Source organism: Piliocolobus tephrosceles, chromosome 7, assembly GCF_002776525.5.
Source record: "Piliocolobus tephrosceles isolate RC106 chromosome 7, ASM277652v3, whole genome shotgun sequence".
NCBI lineage: Eukaryota > Metazoa > Chordata > Mammalia > Primates > Cercopithecidae > Piliocolobus > Piliocolobus tephrosceles.
This window is the reverse complement of record NC_045440.1, coordinates 16,217,851-16,240,644: the sequence shown is the minus strand read 5'-3', so window position 1 is coordinate 16,240,644 and position 22,794 is coordinate 16,217,851. Positions and strand designations below refer to the sequence as shown.

The following is a 22,794-nucleotide window of genomic DNA, read 5'->3' as shown; positions in this document are numbered from 1 at the left end:
AACTGTATTTTGGAATACAACAAAGAAAATGATCACTGAGGCTTGGTAGGTCAGAGTATTGTTTATAGCTTTATTTACATGGCAACTGAATTAAGTCTAGCATTTTACTCTTATCGGTATCTATTAAAAATCTCACACTATATAACTAAGCAAAGTCTGAAGTCCATTTTCAGATGGAGCTCTGTGCCTTAGTGGTTTAGGGTTTACCTTAAACTTTACTACATCTGTTTATCTTTTCCCTACACTATAGATTTTTAAAAAATGGAAAAAGTTTCTTAATCATCCCACCACTTGCTAACAGTCATTCTGTGAACGTTCTGAATATGCCCCCTTAATTATGCCATTTGTTCCTTCTTTTTTTTAGTCCTCCTTTTCCACAGCTCTCCCTAACGTAAACATGCCACCTTTACCCTTGCCAGGAGAAATCCCTCCTGGCCTTTAGCATCCAGGTCATCCTGGCTCTGGCAAGAAGCCTGCCTTCAGTTCATGGGCCCTGCCATACTTGGCGTTTTGCCTACAGCATCTTTGAGCAAGTCACCATCTCGTGACCGTAGTTTGTGTGAACCATGAGTTTGGGTGTGTGCCTTGTGATCTGGGTGCCTGCAGTTTCCCCCACTGTATTGGAAATGCTTTAAGGATAGGGATAGCCAAAGCTCCACGGTTTTTACTCCATAGGACACCCGGAGGCCTCCCAGGACTGCTAGCTGTGCGTCGAGGAGGGTTAAGGCATTCTTCAAGCATTGGGGGTGAAGCAATGTGCTGTCAGGAATAAGCTTCTGTAAGGAGCTAGAGATCATTTCCTGAGCCTTTTTATATTTATTAACTGATACAGTGATCCTGTTGAAGTTGGTTGCTTTAATTATTGGATGGGACTGTATAATGATTAGCTAATTTTACATTATACTATATTAATGTAAATATATGCATTATATAACATGCTTTGCATATATTAACATTATATTATTTAATATTAAATAACTTCCTAAAGCAAATTCTGCAAGTACAGAAATGCTAATATGTATCAGAACATCTCTGAATTGAAAACGTCTTTAAAGTAAAAATAACTTTTCTTTCAGCTGACCGTGTTCACAACCTTGATAGATGTTACCAAAGATCAATTTGAAACTTACATACGGGACTGCCCTGACCCTTGTATAGGTTGGTGAGCACACGTCTGGTCTACAGAACGCGGCCTCTGAAACATGAAGACACCACCTCCATGTGACCGAATACTGCAGCTGTCTGACCCTCCAAAGACTAAGACTCGGGGCAGGTTCTCTTTGAGTCACAAGCTTGTCTTCCTGCAGCTGTCGACAATTGACAGACCTTTTTTTTTTTGCCCTATCAGTTGATTTTTTATCTTATTTACAGTAAGATTTTTATCTTATTTACAGATAACTTCTTTAGGGGAAGTAAAACAATCATCTAGAATTCATTGAGTTTTGTTTCACTTTGACATTTGGGGAACTGGCGGGCAGTTGAACCATGGTGAGCTCCACCTCCGTGGAATAAATGGAGATTCAGCGTGGGTACTGAATCCAGCACATCTGTGTGAGTAACAGAACAGTAAACACTCCACATTCTTCAGTTTTTCACTTTCACCTACATATTTGTATGTTTTTCTGTATAACAGCCTTTTCCTTCCGGTTCTAACCACTGTTAAAATTAATATACCATTACCTTTGCTGTTAGTGACAGCAGTATAATTTTATTGCATATGATTAGAGGGATGAGACAGACATTCACCTGTATGTTACTTTTAATGGGCAAAAAATGGGCCTTTGACTCTAAATAGCACTTTTAGGGGTTCAAGAAGTAATCAGTATGCAAAGCAGTCTTTTATATAATAATTGAAGTGTTGCCTTTTTCATAATTCCTCTACCCCCCAGTAACCCTAAGGAAGTTGCTTACTTAAAAAACCGCATCCCAGTTTCTGTGAATTTAGTAAATAAACAAAGACATGTGGAAAATAGGAAGTGAACCCATTATTTTAAATTCTCATAAGTAGCATTCATGTAATAAACAGGTTTTTAGTTTATTCTTCAGATTGACATGTCGTTTGAAAGAAATGTTAGTAGTTACTAAAATTATGTTACTGTTTTTCAGAAATCAAACTACTTATGAAAAGTACTAATAGAACTTGTTAACCTTTCTAAACTTCACGATTAACTGTGAAATGTATGCTGTTTGTGCAAGACCATATGTCCATTTCATTTTGTATAATCACAGTTGTGTTCTTGACACTTAATAAACAGTCATTGGAAAGAGTGCCAGTCAGCAGTCATGCACGCTGATTGGGTGTGTACATCTGTGTTGGTTTGAAGGTGGGGGGTTATTATCGAGAAATACAAGCTGAACATCGTATCTGAATTAAATAACAAGGGTTATGTAAGTGGGTTATTAAATATGACTAAACGGTCACAATCTTACTCTTACATGACTAATACCACCTCTTAACCAGATACTATCAACCCAATTTGCAGGCCTTTAAAGGCAGTTTTTCACTCAGATGGGAGGTGCTTCCACAAAACTTTAGTGATTCCAAGATTACTTTAGTGAAGCGAGAGGAATTATAAGAGGATTTATATTAACATAGGATTCGATTAATGAAAAAAAAAGTTTACTCAGATTTTCTGCCTCTTATAAAAATGAAGTCAGGTAAACTTGTTGTGTTTTTTTTATTAATTTAGTAATCTTTGATATGCCTGATAATAAAGAGATGAGATGCTAATTGTTTCAGACCAGTTTCTCAGGAGTAAATCACAGTTTACAAGAAATGACAGGTGTTAAGATTGTAAGAAGTAACTGTCTAGTGGTAAAGTAGTTTTAAAATAGGATATACAGGATAAACCTAGTTATATAACACTTTATACATGTACTTATGCATAACTAGATACAGATCTAGAATATCAAAAGATGACTGGGAGAATATTATCCAAAATGCCGACCGTAGTTCCCATTGGATAATGGTAAGTGCTATTTTAATTTGGAGAGGACAAAACTTAGTAGCCATTGGACATTAATGAGACTATTTTTAGAAATACTATTAAAAAAAAAAAAGTTCCAGGTTGAATCCAAACCATGTGCTATATCTCATTTTCCTGCCTAGTTTTTGGGAGTTTGATTTTGAATGGAAGGCTAAATCCTACCTGTATTCCTTCACACATGGAGCTCCTCAGTCACTCATTTAATTAGAGCTCCTACTTACCCATTTATTTAGCAGGCCTTGTGATTGATTACATGCTTGACCTAGCTTACCTCCTCAGCAAACCCCGGTATCACTTGTAATCACACTTGCCAACCATGGAACAAAGGGTAACTTGATGAAAGTTGCATTAATAGAAGGGCTTAGAGCCAGGCTTTCAGCCAGGTCTGTCCAACTCCTGTGCTCTTATCATGACACCTGAATTCTTTTTTTTTTTTTTTTTTTTTGCGATGGAGTCTCACTCTGTCGCCCAGGCTGGGGTGCAGTGGCCGGATCTCAGCTCACTGCAAGCTCCGCCTCCCGGGTTCACGCCATTCTCCTGCCTCAGCCTCCCGAGTAGCTGGGATTACAGGTGCCTGCCACCTCGCCCAACTAGATTTTTGTATTTTTTAGTAGAGATGGGGTTTCACCGTGTTAGCCAGGATGGTCTCGATCTCCTGACCTCGTGATCCGCCCGTCTTGGCCTCCCAAAGTGCTGGGATTACAGGCTTGAGCCACCGCGTCCGGCCCCGAATTCTTTTTTTTTTTTTTTTTTGAGACAGAGTCTCTCTCTGTTGCCCAGGCTGGAGTGCAGTGGCGTAATCTTGGCTCACTGCAAGCTCCACCTCCCGGGTTCACGCAATTCTCTTGCCTCAGCCTCCCGCCACCACGCCCGGGAGGGACTACAGGCGCCCGCCACCATGCCCGGCTAATTTTTTTTTATATTTTTAGTAGAGACAGGGTTTCACCGTGTTCACCAGGACGGTCTCAACCTCCTGACCTCTTCATCCGCCTGCCTCGGCCTCCCAAAGTGCTGGGATTACAGGCGTGAGCGCCCCCGGCCCCGAATTCTTATCTTTGCAAGTAGGATTGAGAAACAGCTCTGTCCTGTGAGACCCACACTTCTGCCGTGGACCAGGCCACCGTGCTGAGCCTGGACACCACTGTGTCACTGCCTTCTACTAGTTCTGTGTCAATTATTAATGTTCCCGTAGGGATCAGAAACCCTTTGGTGTCAGGAGCTGACGGGTCACTTGTTTCTCTGACTACCCTGAGTCTGAATCATGCTCAGCTTGTGGGGAGTGCGTTAAGAGCACCTCAGTCTTTCTGTGGCTGTAACCCAGGAGTACATGAAAAATATGAAACGTTCTGAAATTTTTAAAAAGTCACCGTAAAAGCTCACACAGTCATTATTGAAGTTAGTCTCACAAAGTGAAGGATAGTTTTTGTTTATTGGTGACAGTTTACAAAATAGTTGCCAGCTCAGCATCACAAATGACAGATGTGGCCAGCAGGCTCCAGACCACACCGAGCTGCATGCTGGCCCCATCTACAAGCCTGGGGGGGTGTGGCTGGGCTCCTCAGCCTTCACAACTTGTGGAGGTTGGTCAGCTCACATGAAAATCAGTCCTCTCTTTCCCTGGCACTCCCTCCCTCTTACGTTGATAAAGTGGGTTTCCCAGCCAGGTGGCACAGGGGATACTAGACTGGTGTGTGTGGGGCGATTCTCTGGCGGTTCTTGACATCTTCAAGGATGCTTGTCTAGGCAGAGGACAGATGAGTTTCCTGACTACGGTAATAAAGATCATCGTCTACCTGTAGGGCAAAGGTTGGATGAGTTGGTTGGACAAGAAGCCCGTCTTGTAGCTTGAGGGGTCTCCTGAGCTTGGGGTTCCTAAGCTAGGATACAGATGATACGTCATAAATTGGGGTGTCACACATCACCTGCTTGGGGGACTTGGTGGGGGAGCAGATGGGATTCCCAGAGTAATACAGTCCTTTGCCTTTGACCCAGGAGTCTGCCAGCATCCAGGAAGCTGTGGCAGGCTAGGTCATCAGCTTGCAAGCAGGGTAAGATCTCAGGCGTTTCAGTGCCTCAGCCGTCGGGGCAGCTGGGCAGGGTCTAGGCGTGCCAGCCCCCGGGCTGCCTCCAACAGCGCCAGCTTCCTCTGGGGCTCCTGCAAGGGCAGGCTTGGACAGCGATATGGTTTGGCCCCGTGTCTCACCCACAGCTCATCTCCATTTGTCAGGGGAGGGACCAGGTGGAGTTGATGGGAGCAAGGGGGTGGTTTCCCCTATCCTGTTCTCGTGATAGCGAGTGAGCGAGCTCTCCCGAGAGCTGATGGTTTTAAACTGTGGCACTTCCTCGTTCTCCGACTTGCTTCTCTCCTGCTGCCTTGTGAAGGTGTTGTCTGCGAATTTCCCCCGTGCCTTCTGCCACGAGTGTCAGTTTCCTGCGGCCTCCCCAGCCATGCGGAACTGTGAGTCAAACCTCTTTCCTTTATAACTTAGCGGTGTGAAAACGGACTACTACAGACAGAGCGGGATAGACTGCACCCCTCTGTGGTGTCACGGGCTGGGAAAGGAGGTGTGGGGCATGCACGGTATGGAGAGTTAGTAAAAATCACTGGCCCTGTGGACCAGAAGAGACCTGGGCCAACTGGGTTTTGCCTCTGTCAAATATAAAATCCACATAAAGATACCTAACCATTCAGCCCTCATTGGGAGTCCTCCTGATTACTTTTCACCAAGACCCAAACTTGGCTTGCTCGTCCCAGTCCTCAGCGGTAGCGGTAACACCTGGAACTTGTTGCTCCCATTGCAAGGTTGAGCAGTAGCACCTGTCCTGCAGATCTCACAGACAAGCAGCCTGTGGCGCACCTGGAGTTTATGTTCCAGGTGCGCGGAGCCCAGCACACAGCCCGGCTGCAGAGGTTGGAGGGAGGTGCAGAGGCAGCGTGGGCTCCTGGTGGATTCAGCTCCAGGCAGTAGCCCAAACATTTACTTCACATGTATCTGATTCCTGTGTCCATTTGTAGCCGACAGGCCAATCTAGAGGCATCTCAGCTGGCTGCCTGTGACTGTTGTAACATTTCAAATGCTTTCTGCACAATAGGACATTGTTATTTTAAAATACTTGATTGGAATTTTTCTTTTCTCCTTTGTTTTGTTTTTTGTTTTTTGTTTTTTTTTTTTTTGTTTTGTTTTGAGACAGTCATGCTCTGTTGCCCAGGCTGGAGCACAGTGGTGCCATCTTGGCTAACTGCAGCCGCCACCTCCCAGGTTCACGCAGTTCTGCTTCATCCTCCAGAGTAGCTGGGATTACAGGCACCCACCACCACGGCCAGCTAAAGTTTGTACTTTTAGTAGAGAAGGAGTTTCACTGTGTTGGCCAGGCTGATCTCGAACTCCTGACCTCAAGTAAGGTGTTCGCCTCAGCCTCCCAAAGTGCTGAGGTTACAGGCATGAGCCACCACACCTGGCCGATATGGAAATTTTGATTGAATTCAAAACTCTTCCCAAGGTAATTTAGTAGTACATGTATCAATGAAAGTAAAAAAAAAAAAAAAAAATTAGTTTTCAAATGTAATTCCAATTTCTGTAAATCCTTGAATGCTTGTACAACATTGTTTTAAATTTATCAATTAGGCATACAAATTGATCCTTAATAATTTTTCTAAAATTTGAGGAGATCATAAAGTCTTGGCCAAGAATTGTGTATAGCAATTTCAAACGGAAAACAGGTTATAAAAACATGTTAAGAAAATGGCCGGGCTCTGTTACTCACGCCTGTAATCCTAGCACTTTGGGAGGCAGAGGTGGGTGGATTGCCTGAGTTCAAGAGTTCAAGACAAGCTTGGGTAACATGGGGAAACCCTGTCTCTACATAAAATACAAAAGATCAGCTGGGCAAGGTGCCGGGCGTCTGTAATCCCAGCTACTCAGGAGGCTGAGGCACGAGAATTGCTTGAACCCAGGAGGCAGAAGTTGCAGTGAGCCAAGATCATGCCACTCCACTCCAGCCTGGGCAACAAAGTGAAACTCTGTCTCAAAAAAAAAAAAAAAAAAAGATATAGTTTTGCATTTTTGACATGTAATATCTCCCCTAATACCTTCTGTTCATGACTTAGACATTTCATAATTAATAAAAAGAAAATGTAATGAATTTTTCACCAAGTCCCTTATCCCCTGTCGTTTACAAACACTATCCTTTTCGGTATGTACTGCAACACGCAAACAGCCCAAAAGATAACAAATCTCTCATTGTTTCCATTGCTTCATCACCAGCTGGGTGACCAGCGACACATGACTTAACTCCTTGCATCCCCATATCTGCCTTTGTAAAATGAGGGTTTAAATCCAGTTTTCTCTAAGGATTCCACTAGCTTGATAAATCTCGATTCTAATTGTGTCTCAGTTTGGCAGGGAATCCAGTAGCAGCCAACACCCAGATGTGGTTGGACTTGTCAGAACCGTTGTAGTCTTTGTTAGTCATACACGTGCATGGGTGAAATCCAATCAAAACTTTCATATCAAGTATTTCAAAATGATGCTCTACTTGGCAGAAAAGCACAGAGTTTGGGCAGTCATGGGCAAGTAGCCAAGATGCCTCCAAACTGGCCTGTGAGCTGCAAATGACATTTTATACATGTATAACATACACAAAATATGATGTATATTTTATATACATATATACAATTTATATCTACACATAAACGTATAATTTGTACACACACAGATTTACAGTAAATATGTTTAAATGGGAAACCATAGTACCTAGTTCAATGCCAACCCTCGTTGAATGTCAGAAAAACAGTAAGGCTGGGCATGGTGGCTCACACCTGTAATCCCAGCACTTTGGGAGGCCAAGGCAGGAACATTACATGAGGCCAGAAGTTTGAGATCAGCCTGGACAACATTGTGAGACTTCATGTCTACTCAAAATCAAAAAATAATTAGCTGGGCATTGCAGCGTGCACCTGTGTCCCAGCTACTCAGGAGGCTGAGGTGGGAGGAGCACTTGAGCCTGGGAGATGGAGGCTGCAGTGAGCTATGATTGCACCACTGCACTCCAGCCTGGGTGACACAGCAAGACTCTGTCTCAATTAAAAAAAAAAAATTACATTATGCTCTATGATAGTTTAGTGGCCTACACAAATTCAGCTCTTCCCATGTTGTGGATACGAAATAATGAGGCGGGGTTGATAGCGTTATTTCACAATATTATGATAAGAGGAGTTTTAAGAAGTCAACTGCAAGGCCATGCACGTCCAATGCTGTGTGTGGGTTAGTAAAATCTTATGCCAAGGAGCTATAGCCAAGGGGAGATTACTTGATGCATACACCAGTTCTTGCTTTTCACCTGCTCGGTACAGTGGGCCTTACATATTACCAAATGGAATAAGTAAGACTTTTCATCTTAGTTACTGAGAAAAAGTATTCCTTGGTAAAGCAAACACCCTGTGATTGGCTCTGTTATTAGAGACTTAAGTTTATTGTCTTAGTATAGAAAATCAAGTTTCAGTAGTTGAGTTTCATTACATTTTTGTTTCTGATTGTTATAGTTGCTGGGTGGGAACAATGTGTAAAGTTTTCACTTGTTTGCCTTCAAGGGTACTGACTTCATTTTATATATATACACACACACACACACACACACACACTCTCTCTCTCATGTATGTGTGTGTATATGTCTCTCAGACACGTACGCAGTAGTTTTTAAGTGAGTACATTCATTGCCAATGAGGAATGGTGTATATAAGGGAAGATGAACTCGAGACTTGTTCTGGTGTTGTCTCTGCCACTCAGTTTTCCTGTATTTAAAATGTGAAGAAACTAAGGCACTATGAAAGATCTTTGGTACTTGAAAAATTTTTAGGGCTGTCAAAGACAAGGGACCGTGAAAAGTTGACAGCCGTTTGTTGTTTGGCTGGGTTTTTTAACCAAAAGAATATAGAAATCTATAACAATCATATTAATAGGTATTGAACAATACTACTGTTTTATAGACCAGATAAATTAATATTTTTCAAATGATTCTCCATGTGGAGAATCTGCCATGGCCAAAATAATCTAATAATATTAAAAATATTTCCCTATCATCTCCTTAAGTTCTCAATATGCTAAAAGCTAATATGATGGATTTTTAAAAAATCTTAAGTGGTTGTTTAGGAAAAGATATTATAGTTCTTATTTTTTTAAATCATATAATTGATAGACTATTCTTCTGGACCCAAGATTTCAAGGGCTGGTACAGGTGCTTAGTTAACTTGCATTTCTTTTTTCAACTTAGTTACATAAGAACAGTGACAAATCTAGCATTAAAAATAAGAGTGACCAAGCATGGTGACTCACGCCTGTAATTCTAACTTTGGGAGGCCAAGGCAGGTGGATCATGAGCTCAGGAGTTCAAGACCAGCCTGGGCAACACGATGAAACTCCATCTCTACTAAAATACAAATATTAGCTTGGTATGCTGGAGGGTGACTGTAGTCCCAGTTACTGGGGAGGCGAAGACAAGAGAATTGCTTCAACCTGGGAGGCAGAGGTTGCAGTGAGCCGAGATTGTGCCACAGAACTCCAGCCTGGGTGACAGAGCGAGACTCTGTCTCAAAAAAATAAAGTACACAAGAGCCAATAAAAAAAATTCAAGTGGTTTATTAGAATCAGGACCAAAGCAATTGTTATTTGCTGTATCGTTCTGTATGAAATACTTTAAAATAAAATTTAAAAATAACCATTTGTAGACATGCCAACATAGTGATAATACAAGTGTAAGATTTAAAAAATTTTTTTATTTTATTTTTCCATAAATTATTGGGGTACACGTAGTATTTGGTTACATGAGTACGTTTTTAGTGGTGACTTGTGAGATTCTGGTGCACCCATCACCTGAGCAGTGTACACTGCACCCTATTTGTTGTCTTTTCTTTGTCACCACCTCCCACTCTTCCCCACAAGTTCCCACATTCCTGAGTTACTTCACTTAGAATAATAGTCTGCAGTCTCATCCAGGTCACTGCAAATGCTGTTAATTCATTCATTTTTATGGCTGAGTAGTATTCCACCATAAGTATATATGTACACATACATATACATACACACACACACACACACACATACCACAGTTTATCCGCTTGTTGATTGATGGGCATTTGGATTGGTTCCACGATTTTGCAATTGTGAATTCTGTGGCTATAAACATGCGTGTGCCAGGTATCTATTTCGAATATGACTTCTTTTCCTCTGGGTAGATACCCAGTAGTGGGATTGCTGGATGAAATGGTAGTTCTACTTTTAGCTCTTTAAGGAATCTCCACACTGTTTTCCATAGTGGCCGTACTAGTTTACATTCCCAGCAGTAGTGCAGAAGTGTTTGCTGATCACCGCATCCGTGCCAATATCTACTGTTCCTGAGTCTTTGACTATGGCCATTCTTGCAGGAGTAAGGTGGTATCACATTGTGGTTTTGATTTGCATTTCCCTGATCATTAGTGATGCTGAGCATTTTTTCATATGTTTAGCCATGTGTATGTCTTCTTTTGAGAATTGTCTATTCATGTTCTTAGCCCACTTTTTGATGGGATTGTTTTTTTTTCTTACTACTTTGTTTGAGTTGGTTGTAGACTCTGGTTATTAGTCCATTGTCAGATATATAGATTGTGAAGATTTTCTCCCACTCTGTGGGTTGTCTGTTTGCTGGCTGTTGCTTTTGCCATGCAAAAGCTCTTTAGTTTAATTAGGTCCCAGCTATTTATCTTTGTTTTAATTGCAAATGCTTTTGGGTTTTTGACCATGAAATCCTTGCCTAAGCCACTGTCAAGAAGGGTTTTTCCAATGTTATCTTCTAGAATTTTTATGGTTTTAGGTTTAAGTCCTTAATCAAACTTGAGTTGATTTTTGTATAAGGTGAGAGATGAGGATCCAGTTTCATTCTTGGACATGTGGCTAGTCAATTATCCCAGCACCATTTGTTGAAAAGGGTGTCCTTTCCCCACTATGTTTCTGTTTGCTTTGTTGAAGATCAGTTGGCTGTAAGTATTTGGGTTTATTTCTGCATTCTCTATTCTATTCCATTGGTCTATGTGCCTATGAAAAATTTATTTAGAAGAAATATTTTCTTATCTTTTCATGCTTTGCTTTAGATATTGCTACAAACTTTATTTAATAGTAATTTTAAATTTTGACAAGTTATGTGAACCATGTACAGCAAAATAAAGGATTTCATTTGTTAGACTTGTGTGCAGAGATAGCACCTTAAGCTTCCATTAGATCTGTTTTTATCAGGTTATCTTATCTCTGAGCTACTTGACACCTTCTCTGTCTCATCGGGTACAATCATTTAAAAACCATTGAGCTAGGTTGTCTTAAAATTTTCTTTAAAATATGCAAATAATATATGTATCTTTTTTGATAAAACATTTAACAAAATAGAAGTCTCCCCCTTACTTAACTCTTCCAAATTCCACTCCCCTCCCCAGAGGAAACCTCTTATCCATATTCTCTGTTTGGCTCTGTGTTCCTGTGTGTTTTTTTTTGAGACGGAATCTCACTCTGTCACCTAGGCTGGAGTGCAGTGGCACAATCTCGGTTCATTGCAACCTCTGCTCCCGAGTTCAAGCGATTCTCTTGCCTCAGCCTCCCAGGTAACTGAGATTACAGGCACCTGCCACCACACCCAACTAATTTTTGTAGTTTAGTAGAGATGGGGTTTCACCATGTTGGCCAGGCTGGTCTTGAATTCCTGACCTCAGGTGATCCACCTACCTCAGCCTCTCAAAGTGCTAAGATTACAAGCGTGAGCCAGTGCACCTGGGCTGTTTATTTTGAGAAAGGGTCTCACTCTGTCACCCAGGCTGAAATGCAGTGGCACAATCATGGCTCACTGCAGCCTCAACATACTGGGTGCAAGCAGTCCTCTCACCTCAGCCTTCCGTGTTGCTGGGGCTACAGGAATGCACCACTATGCCCTGCTTCTTTTTATTTTTTGTAGAGACAAGGTCTCATTATTTTGCCCAGGCTGGTCTCGAACTCCTAGGCTCAAGCGATCCTCCCACCTCAGTGTCCCAAAGTGTTGGGAATATAGGCATGTGCCACTACACATGGCTTTTGTTTTTCCTTCACAGTATGGACCTCTTTCCATGTGACTGTTAATAGATTTTTATCATCTTTTTTAACTGCTTTGAAGGATTCCAAAATGTATTGATGGACATTTAGTTTGTTTTCAGAGCTCTGCAGTTATAAGTAATGCTGCAGTGAACATCCTATGTATACATATCTAACAGTTTATAGAACAGATAACAGATACACAATAAAGAATAGATGTGGTTAGGTGCGAATTTATTTTGTAAGCTACTACTGAAGCACTTTCCAAAATGTCTAAATCACTGCACACTCCCAGCAGTGGGGAGAATGCCTTTTTCCCCAGACACTCAGAAACAGTAATTATCATAGCTAATTAACCTATGACGTCAGTGAGCACACTTGGAAGAGTGACCGAATTACTCTATTCCCATCACCACGTTCATTTGCACAGATTGCTAGGGCACCCTGCAAAGACATTCCTGGGTAGATGGGGCCGACAGGACTACAACCCTAATCTGGCAAAGGGTCCATTGTGACTACTGATGCACAGGTGCCTGTGTCAGGGCAAGTGAAAGAAGAAGGGACATCAGAACAGAGAACCCTGGGAAATCTGATCTGAAACCATAGCAAAACAGAATGTGATTGTGACTCCCACGTTAAACACAAAAGACTCTTGGCAGTTGCCCTATGTTCCAAGCCACTATTTTTGACCAAGATCAAATCAATAGCCTGTAACCCTTACACTTCATGTCGAATTCAACCAGCTCAACACTGAGTGAAAACCATGGAAGGCGCTGTGCTGGGCTGGCTAACAAACAGCCCCTTCCCTGAAGGATCCTACAGCCCAAGATGGGAGTTAGGAGAGTAAATCACTCATTGGGATTGGCCATGATGGGAGTTTGCACAGGGTAAACACAGAAATGAGAAACTACACCCCAAAAGGGAGGGCTGGAGAAGAACAAAGCTTTAAAGAATGAGCAGGAGTTCGATGGAAAAAGAAGGAAATAAGTCGTTTGACAGAGAAAAAGAGTGTGTATGAAGTATGGAAGCATGAAACAGTACGACCAGTTTGGAGAACTACAAGTTTTCAAGTGCTTGCGGCAACACGAGGATAGAGAGAGGTCAACAGATGGGTCCAGGGATCTATAATTGTAATTTCATAAATCATGTTGGAAAAATAAATTTACTCAACACTCACACCACCCTCATGGTTGCTGAGTCACTGAATTCCAGAAGCCTCTGGGGACAACCACTGATTCTGTCAGAGGAAAAGGAAAAAGATGCTACTGTGTCCTCAAAGTTACTGGTTAGAGACAGAACTAGGCTGAAGCGACCCAGTGGTCTTATTCATAAGGGCAAGATGAGGTTCTGTGATGCCCTTCTTTGATGTAGTGCTCTTTGAATGCTCTCCTGTGTATCCAGGGGACTGTTTTTAACATGATTGCAATCTTATAAGTACAAATGGGCCAGCACCCTTCTCCATATCCTTTCTAACCACCTGCAACTCGGTGAAGAAACAAACTCTGCAACTCCCATTTATTCATTCAACAAAACATATAGGCAGACAAATGTCATCACAACTTACGCTTCCAGGCAGGATGAAGTAGCAGGAGTCAGATTCACCTTCTACCTGATACCACAGAAAAACCAGACAAAATATATGAAATGAAGATTTTTAAGACATTGGATATGAGATATCTGAAAGGCAAGAAACAAGGAGAGCCCTGCTTGCCCCAGCCTACCGCATGGAGAGTTTGCATGCCATGGAGCAGAAAGGGAGCAATGGCACAGCCTGGGGTATCTCGAAGTGTGATGGAACTGGATGTGAGTAGCAAAGGCAGCTAAAGATTACAGGGCAAGGGCTGGGTGTAGAGAATAGCTACAGAAATACAAAACTATCCACACCCAATAATGTAAAATATACAATATCTGGCATCCAGTCAAAAGTTACCAGGCATACAAACAAGCAGAAAAAGATGGTTCCTAATGAGGGAAAAAAAATCAATGAAAAGCAGCCAGAAATAACACAGATGATAGAATTAGCAGACAAGGATGTTACTATAATTGTACCCCAGTGCTCAAGAAGCTAGAGGAAAGATTAAGTTATAGAAACATGGCAGATATGGAAAATACTCAAACCTGATACGGAGCAAATATGAAAGCCATATAGTTAATATCATACTTAATGGTGAAATACATTTCTGCTAAGATTGAGAACAAGGGACTGTTGCCCACTCTTACTACTTCTATCAACATTGTACTGGTTGTTTCAGCCAGTGCAGCCAGGCAAGAAAAAAGAAGTAAAAGGCATCCAGATTTAAAAGGAAGATATAAAATTATTTTTATTTGAAGATAACGTGATCATCTATGTAGGCAACTTTTGGAATCTACACAACATTTTCAAAATTACTAGGATCAATAAGTGAGTTTAACAAGGTTGCAGGATGCAAGATCTCTGTATAAAATCAATTATATTTCTATCTTCTAGCAATGAATAACCAGAAATTGAAATTCAAAACAATACCATCAGTGATACAGGAAACTCTGAGAGTTTGCAGTAGACAGAATAATGGCCCCCAAAAATGTCCATGTCCTGACCCCAGAACCTAAGCATATGTTTCCCTACATGGCAAATGGAACTTTGCAGATGTGATTAAGGACCTGCAACGAGGAGGTTTGTCCAAGTGGACCTAATCTAATCACATGGAGAGCAGATACTTTTTTCTGCTCTGTCAGAGGTGTGACTACTGAAGAAGGGTTGGAGTGAGATGCAGTTCTGCTGGCTTTGAAGATGGAAAAAGGAAGCCATGAGCCCAGGAATGTGTGTGGCTTCCAGAAGCTGGAATGTACAAGGAAATGGGTTATCTCCTTGGGTCCCTAGAAAGGAAGGCAGACCTGCTGACACCTTGATGTTAGCCCATGTGATCCATGCTATAATTCTAATCTATAGAGAACTGTAATATAATACATTTGTTGTTTTAAACCACTAAGCCTGTGGTAATTTTTTATGGTAGCAATAGCAATCCAAATAGGATAAATCTGCACATTGTATGTAAATCCTACACACTGAACACTATAAAACATAGCTGACAGGAATTAGACAAAACTTAGAGATACCATGTTCATGGAAGACTTGATGTTAAGATGAAAATTCTCAAACTGATTTATAGATTCAAACAAATCCCAAACAAAATTCCAGAAGATTTTCTAGTAGAAATTGCTGATTCTAAGGTTCATATAGAAATGCAAAGTACCTAGAATAGTTGAAGAAACCTTGAAAATTGAGAAGTTAGAGGACTTACACTACCTGATTTATTATAATAAAGTTATAGTGAAGAAAACAGGGTGCTAATGGTATAAAGAGAGACAAATATATCAGTAGAATTGAAGAGTCCAAAAGTAGATCCACACACATAATAGAGTCAATTGATTTTCAACAAAGGTGCAAATGGAATTCAGTAGAGAAAGGATAAGCGTTTTCAACAGTGATGCTGGGACAACTGGATATTCAAATGCAAATAAGTGAACATTAATGAAAACCTCACACATACACAAAAACTAATTCCTAATTGATCAGGCCGGGCACTGTGCCCCACACTAGTAATCCCAGCACTTTGGGAAGCTGAGGCAGGAAGATTGCTTGAGCCCAGGAGTTCAAGACCAGCCTGGGCAACATGACAAGACCCTGTCTCTACAAAAAATTAGCCAGGCATGGTGGTGAATGCCTATGGTCCCAACTACTTGGGAAGCTGAGGTGGGAGGATCACTTGAGTCCAGGGAGGTTGATAGGGTTTTGCTCTGTGTCCCCACCCAAATCTCATCTTGAATTGTACTCTCATAATCCCCACATGTTGTGGGAGGGACCCAGTAGGAGATAATTGGAATCAAGGTTTCCCCCAAACAGTTCTCATGGTAGTGAATAAGTCTCATGAGATCTGATCATTTTATCGGGGGTTTCCGCTTTTGCATCTTCCTCATTTTCTCTTGCTGCCACTATGGAATAAGTGCCTTTTGCCTTCTGCCATGATTCTGAGGCCTCCCCGGCCATGTGGAACTGTAAGTCCAATTAAACCTCTTTTTCTTCCCAGTCTCGGATATGCTTTATCAGCAGTGTAAAAATGGAGTAATACGGAGGTCAAGACTGCAGTGAGCCGTGATCGTGCCACTGTACTCCAGCCTGGGTGACAGAGCAAGACCCTGCCACAAAAAATTAAAAACTTTTTTTAATTGATCAGTGAACTATAAAGCCTTTAGAAGAACACAGGGGAACATCTTTGTGACCCTGGGTTAGGGAAAATTTTCTTAGATATAATGCTAAAAGCATGATGCTTAAGAGGAAAAAATTAATACATTGGACTTCATCAAAATCAAGAACTTAAGCTCTTCAATAGGCACCAAAAAGAAAATGAAAAAACAAGCCTCAGAGAGAAAATGTCTGTGAAACACTTTATCAGATAAAGAACTTGTATCTATAGTATATATAAAACTCACAACTCAAAAATAAGAAACCCGACCACCTGTTTGGAAAATGGACAAAATATTTGGACACTTCACCAAAAAAATATATAGGTACCAAATAATAAGAAAACAACTGGAGGGGCGTGATGGCTCACGATTGTAATTCCATCACTTTGGGAGTCCGAGGTGGGTGGATCATGAGGTCGAGACCATCCCAAGTAACATGGTAAAGTCCCATTTCTACTAAAAATACAAAATTAGCTGGGTATGGTGGCGGGCCCCTGTAGTCCCAGCTACTCGGGAGGCTGAGGCAGGAGAATCGCTTGTACCCTGGAGGCGGAAGTTGCAGTGAGCCCAGATTGCGCCGCTGCACTCCAGCCTGGGCGACTGAGTAAGACTCTGCCTCAATCAAAAAAAAGGAAAAAAAAAAAAAAAAAAAACCTTTTTTTTTAAATGTGTAAAATATTTGAATACTTCAAAGACATTATATAGTTGGTAAATAAGCACATGAAAAGATGTTCAATATCACTAGTTACTAGGGAAACACAGGTCAAAACCATAATGGGATACCACTGCACATGTACTAGAAAGTCTAAAAATCGCAGACTGACAATACAAAGTACTGGCAGGGATGTGGAGCCCTGGGATTTTCCACGTGTGAAGGTGGAATAATGTAAAATGGTACTTTGGGAACAGATTAGGCAGTTTCTTTTAAAGTTAAATACACACACTGAGCATATGATAAAGCCATTCCACTACTAGGTATTTACTCACGGGAAATGAAAGCATGTCTATGCAAAAACGTGTACAAAATTTTTCGGTAACAGGTTTACTTGTACTAGCCCCAAACCAGAAACAGCCCAAATATGCATCAAGACATTAATGAATAACAAATTCGTATACCCATACTATAGAATACTATTCAGCAACACAAGGCAATGAAGTATCAGTACTTGCTACAACATGAGTGAATGTCAATATAATGCTGAGTGAAGAAAGCCAGACCCAAAAACATGTATACTGTATGGTTACATTTAGATAGATTTCTAGCAAATGCAAACTAATCTGTGGTGACAGTAAGTCAGGGGTTGTCTGGAGACAGGGTTAGGCAGGGGAAAGGTGAGAGGGAGGGATTACAAAAGGGCATCGGGAAACTTTTGGGGAAGATAGGTATGTTTATTATCCGGATTGTAGTGACAGTGTTACGTGTGTCAAACAGCAAATTGTACATTTTAAAGTATACTTGATTATATGTCAATTATCCCTCAATAAAGGTGTGAAAAATGTATTGAGAATATATTCAACAGTACAGGTGGTTGGCTAGGTATTGGAGATACCATGTTGAACAAAAAAGAGAAGGCAAGGTCTCTGTCTTCATGGATTTTAAGATATGAAGCAAAGAATCCTTCCTTCCATTTCTTTCATCAGTTTCCACTTCTGCCCACATACTTCTCTCTGGTGATTATTGTGTGACAGGAGCAAACTATTATCACCAACAGGATTTCTTAAATCATGGTCTCAGGCAAGGGCTGCTAGAGTTGATCTAAGAGTTTGAAACTAGAGTGTGCAGCTATTTGGAATAGGATGTAATTCTCTTATTTCTGTTTACAGAGAAAGTTGTAATCATTTTTGTGCTTAGAAAAGGCTGTAGTGCAGTGGTATGATCTTGGCTCCCTACAACCTCCGCCTCCCAAGTTCAAGCGATTCTCCTGCCTCGGCCTCCAATGTAGCTGGGATTACAGGAGCCCACCACCAAGCCCAGCTAATTTTTGTATTTTTAGTAGAGACGGAGTTTCACCATGCTGGCCAGGCTGGTCCTGAACTCCTGGACTTCAGGTGATCCGCCCGCCTCAGCCTCACAAAGTGCTGGGTTTACAGGTGTGTGCCACCATGCCCGGCCCACAGGCTTTAAGTCCTGGCAACAGCTACTCTTGACTGGTTGGTAGCATCACCACGAGCACTATGAGCAGGCAGGCAACCCACTGATTGGGTTGGAAGAGTTGGGGAACTGTGCCAATTTTTATTCCTTTTCTTAATTGGAATCAAGGTTTCCCCCAAACAGTTCTCATGTATTTTTGTAGTAGTATTTGTGTAGTATTTGACACATACAAAAGCATATAAGTAAGGTATAGCTAAAGCATGAAGCACAATAATGAAACAACAGTATCAAACCCACTATCAACTCACTCACACTGAAATTACCATGTTTCTTCTCATGCCTTTCTCATTATTCTCAGACAGAATCACTCTCTTAAATTTCCATCTTTAGCCCTTCCATGCTTAAAAAAAAAAAAGCAGTGCAAATGTGTATTTTCCTTACCCATGTTGTTATTTTTTTTGAGTAATATGAAGATAGAATCATACATATATAATCTTCTGTGACTGCTCCTTTATTCAACATTGTTTTTAAGATCTGTCCATATTCTTACTATAGCAAAATTTATCAGTTTTGTCTTTTATGGATTGTTTTTGTGTCTAAAAAATCTTTCCTTACCTCAAAGTAAAAAATCTTCTGTATTTTCTTAATCAGGTTTTCTCTTGCACATTTGTCTTTAATTCACATGGAGCTGGGTTTTATGTATGATGAGAGACAAGGGAGAGAATTTTATTCTTTTCTACATGGATAATCACTGAACAGCATGTAGTGATTAGTTCCTCCTTTCACTACTGCTTTATAACATTCTCTGTCAAGTATAAGACCTTATATATGCTTGAATTCCTTCCATTATTCAGTTTGTCCATCCCTGGACCTAGGTATACTATCTCTAAGCACTATCGGTTTATGGTAAGATTTTATATTTGGTAGGGCAGCCACTGCTCCTTCGTTGAGTTCTTTTGCTTCCAAAGTATCTTGGCTATTTGAGGGCATTTGATATTCCCTATTACTTTTACAGTTAGTTTATCAATTCCTTGAAAAACTATGTTGGAATTTTGGTTTTATTCCCAAGCTTTATTTTAGAATTGGACGGTACATGTGCAGATTTGTTAAAAAGGTACACTGTGTGGTGCTGAGGTCTGGGGTATGAAGGAACCTGTCACCCACATTGCGTGAGCCGAGAACCCAATAGGTTGATATTTAGCCCTTGATTGCTCCTGCTCTATCCCCTCTAATGGTTCCCAGTGTCTTTTGTCCCCATCTTTATGTCCATGTGTGCCCAGTGTTTGGCTCCCACTTATAACCTCATTATAAACTATTTGATTTTTGTTTCTGCATTCACTTAGGGTAACAGCCTCCAGCTGCATACATGTTGCTGCAAAGGACATCATTTTTGTTCTTTTTATGGCTGCATAGTATTCCACAGTATATATATACACCATATTTTCTTTGTCCAATCTACTGTTAATGGGCATTTGGGTTGATTTCATGTCTTTGCTGCTGTGAATAGTGCTGTATTGAACATACAGGCACATGGGTCTTTCTGGTAGAATAATTTATTTTCCTTTGGGTATGTATCCCGTAATGGGATTGCTGCGTTGAATGGCAGTTCACCTGTTACTTAGTTCTTTGAGAAATCTCCAAAATGTTTTCTACCGTAGCTGGACTAATTTACAAGGACTTTTGATTTTGATTGCATCAGTCTTCTGGTCAATTTGGGGAAAACTGAAATCTATACATTATTGAGTTGTATTCTCAAAAAATATTATACATCTCTCCATTTATTGAGATCTTCCTTAATGACTCAAAAAACTTAATAATTTGTCCATCTTTTGTACATTTATTTTTATCTTGTATTTGTAAGTTTTAATTTTAAATAACTTTCAAAACATTAACTGCTGATGTGTAAAAATGATTGTTAAATTATCACCTTACATAACACAATTCTGCTAACCACACTTTTTCAAATGATTTATCTGTAGATTTGGATTTTCTTTGTTGACAACAAATCATCTGTGAATAATGGCAGTTTTTTCTTTCCAAATTCTTACACATTTTATTTTCTTGCCTTACAATGTTAGGTAAAACCTATAATACAGTGGAATATAAGTTATACTTAGGGACATTCATGTCTTTTTCATGGTTTTAAAAGATTGTCTAATTTTTTAAACGAGTTAAGTTCTCAAATCAATGAGGGATGTAGTGTCTAGCAACAGAATAGAGTTCCACATACATGCTCTTTCCTTCATCCTTTCTCTTCTAATTAAAGTGCCAGGGAAGAATGACGGTAAGGGCGGGGAAGTAGAATAGCCTGTGAGTTGATATACTATTGACCACCTTCATTGCATTTCTTCTCAATGGTAGCCTGATTATTTTTTTCTCTGTTATCACCCTTTTGAGCTTACCCTTATTTTACAATTAAACTTGACATTTTCCAGTGGAAGTAGAATGTAGAATTTTAAAAATTCCATTGAAAAGTCACAATCAGAGTTATTGCCAGCTATTATAATATTAAAGACCTTCAGTAATTATAATGTAAGTTCCGAAAGATTTCAAATTAACCTTTTCCTCTACCTGAACTTCTTTGTATAATTTTTCCTTGATAAGTCTGCTGCTTTGCTGATTTGATACTGCATTCCACATAAAAAGAATCTTCTTAACTTGACATAGAGAGACAACCTTCAAAGGGCTTGACCAATCACTGATGTCCTACTTAAACCTTGTTGGAAATACAGTGTCACTGGAAAGTTGACACAAATTTATATGTCCCCCCACTCCCAACCCAGCCAAAAAAAAGAAAAAAAAAATATATATATATATACACACACACAAACACACACATACACAGATAGATATGAAGAAACTAACCCTCTAAAAAATAGCAAATAGGAAACAGCACTGTTTGAGGTGGAAAATGTAGGCAGATGATGGTGGCTTAACATTTTTATAATACTGTAGGCTATTCCCTGAGCTCCCATTTGATCAGCATATTCTATACAGTCAGAAATGACAGACACTAATACTGTTCTTTCTCCTCTGCCCTACTCAACCAAACTCTGCAGTTACAGAGAAATACCGAGGGCAAGGTTCCATTTACCTTTGAGGCCAAAGTGTTGATAAGGTTGGCCCTGCCCTGTACTCCTCTCAAATCTAGGATCCTCAATAACAATAAATATTTTGTGAACACTTGGGATATGTGGCTATTTGGAGAGGTACACAGAGTAGAAACCATTTGCTTTGAAGAGCTGACATCAAGTTGTTTTTGTTTCCCTTAAGCTAGAGGTTCATTGAACCACCAGGTAGTAATAACTGTTGTGATTTAATAACAATTACCCCTTTTCTAGAACAACAGCATATTTGGAAAAATCTACCTAATCCTTTCCCTTTTAACATATCAGTATCTGACACTGAAATAAGCAATGCTAGAATACTGTGGATAGCTACTGTACAGCGAATATTAGGATGACTGAGTTATCCTAGTGGTAAATGTTGTAGGCAATAATACACAAAGCTAACAAATACCACCAATGCTGTGCCAGGCCCTGTTTGGTTGCTAGGGATACAGTGTTGAACAAGTTTGACTCCTTAACAAGGAGAGACAGATATCAATATACTAATCATGATAGTTTCAGATGGTGACAAGTATAGGAAGAAAAAAAATGATGGGATAGAGAATAACTGAAGGGTGTGAGGCAAACTTGATGGAAACTACAAACTCACATAGGCTCAGTGAACCCCAAGCATGATACACAAATCCATATATACACAGGCATATCATATTCAAATTGCTGAAAAGTGCACATTACACAGAGAAGAAAAATGACAGCAGCCTGCTTTCTAAACAACTAAGCCAGAAAATAAAATGGCATTGCTAATGTGTTAAAAGAAAAAAAAATGTTCAACCATATTTCTATATTGAATCAAAGACCTAGATGAAGGGAAAACTATATAATGTTCATGGATCGGAAAACTCAGTATTGTTCACATTTCCATTCCTCCAATTAATCTATAAGTTTAATGCAATACCAACAAAACTCCCAGCACGTTTTTGGATTGTGAAAACTGAAATTGAAAATACAAAACATGAAAATGAAAAGAACATAGCCAAAAGTGTCTGTGAAAGAACAAAGCTAGAGGATTTATGTTTCTTTTTGTGTGTGTGTGAGCAAGATGAAGAGAAACTTTGTTTGCACAGCTCAGAGGAGATTTTTTCTTCTTCTGTATCCCAAGTCATCAGGCAAGGACTTAGGTTTCTTAATTTCAAGACTTACTATAAAGCTATAGTAGTCAAGACAGTGTAATTCTGATGTAAGAATAGACATATAAATCAACAGAACATAACAGAAACTCCAGACATAGAGCCACACATATATGGTCAACTGATTTCCACAAACATGACAATAGGAAAAGT

At 40.2% G+C, this 22,794-nt stretch overlaps 1 protein-coding gene across 1 annotated transcript in view; it reads left to right on the top strand.

Moving 5' to 3' along the window:
* Positions 1 to 2,273, top strand: part of ASAH1 (N-acylsphingosine amidohydrolase 1) — a 28,477-nt gene extending 26,204 nt beyond the window's left edge. The window contains exon 14 of the mRNA XM_023216631.1: positions 1,077 to 2,273. Coding sequence (XP_023072399.1) covers positions 1,077 to 1,166 — 90 coding nt within the window. The 3' untranslated portion in view covers positions 1,167 to 2,273. The remainder of the gene's footprint in view (positions 1 to 1,076) is intronic.
* The last annotated feature ends 20,521 nt before the right edge of the window (positions 2,274 to 22,794 follow it).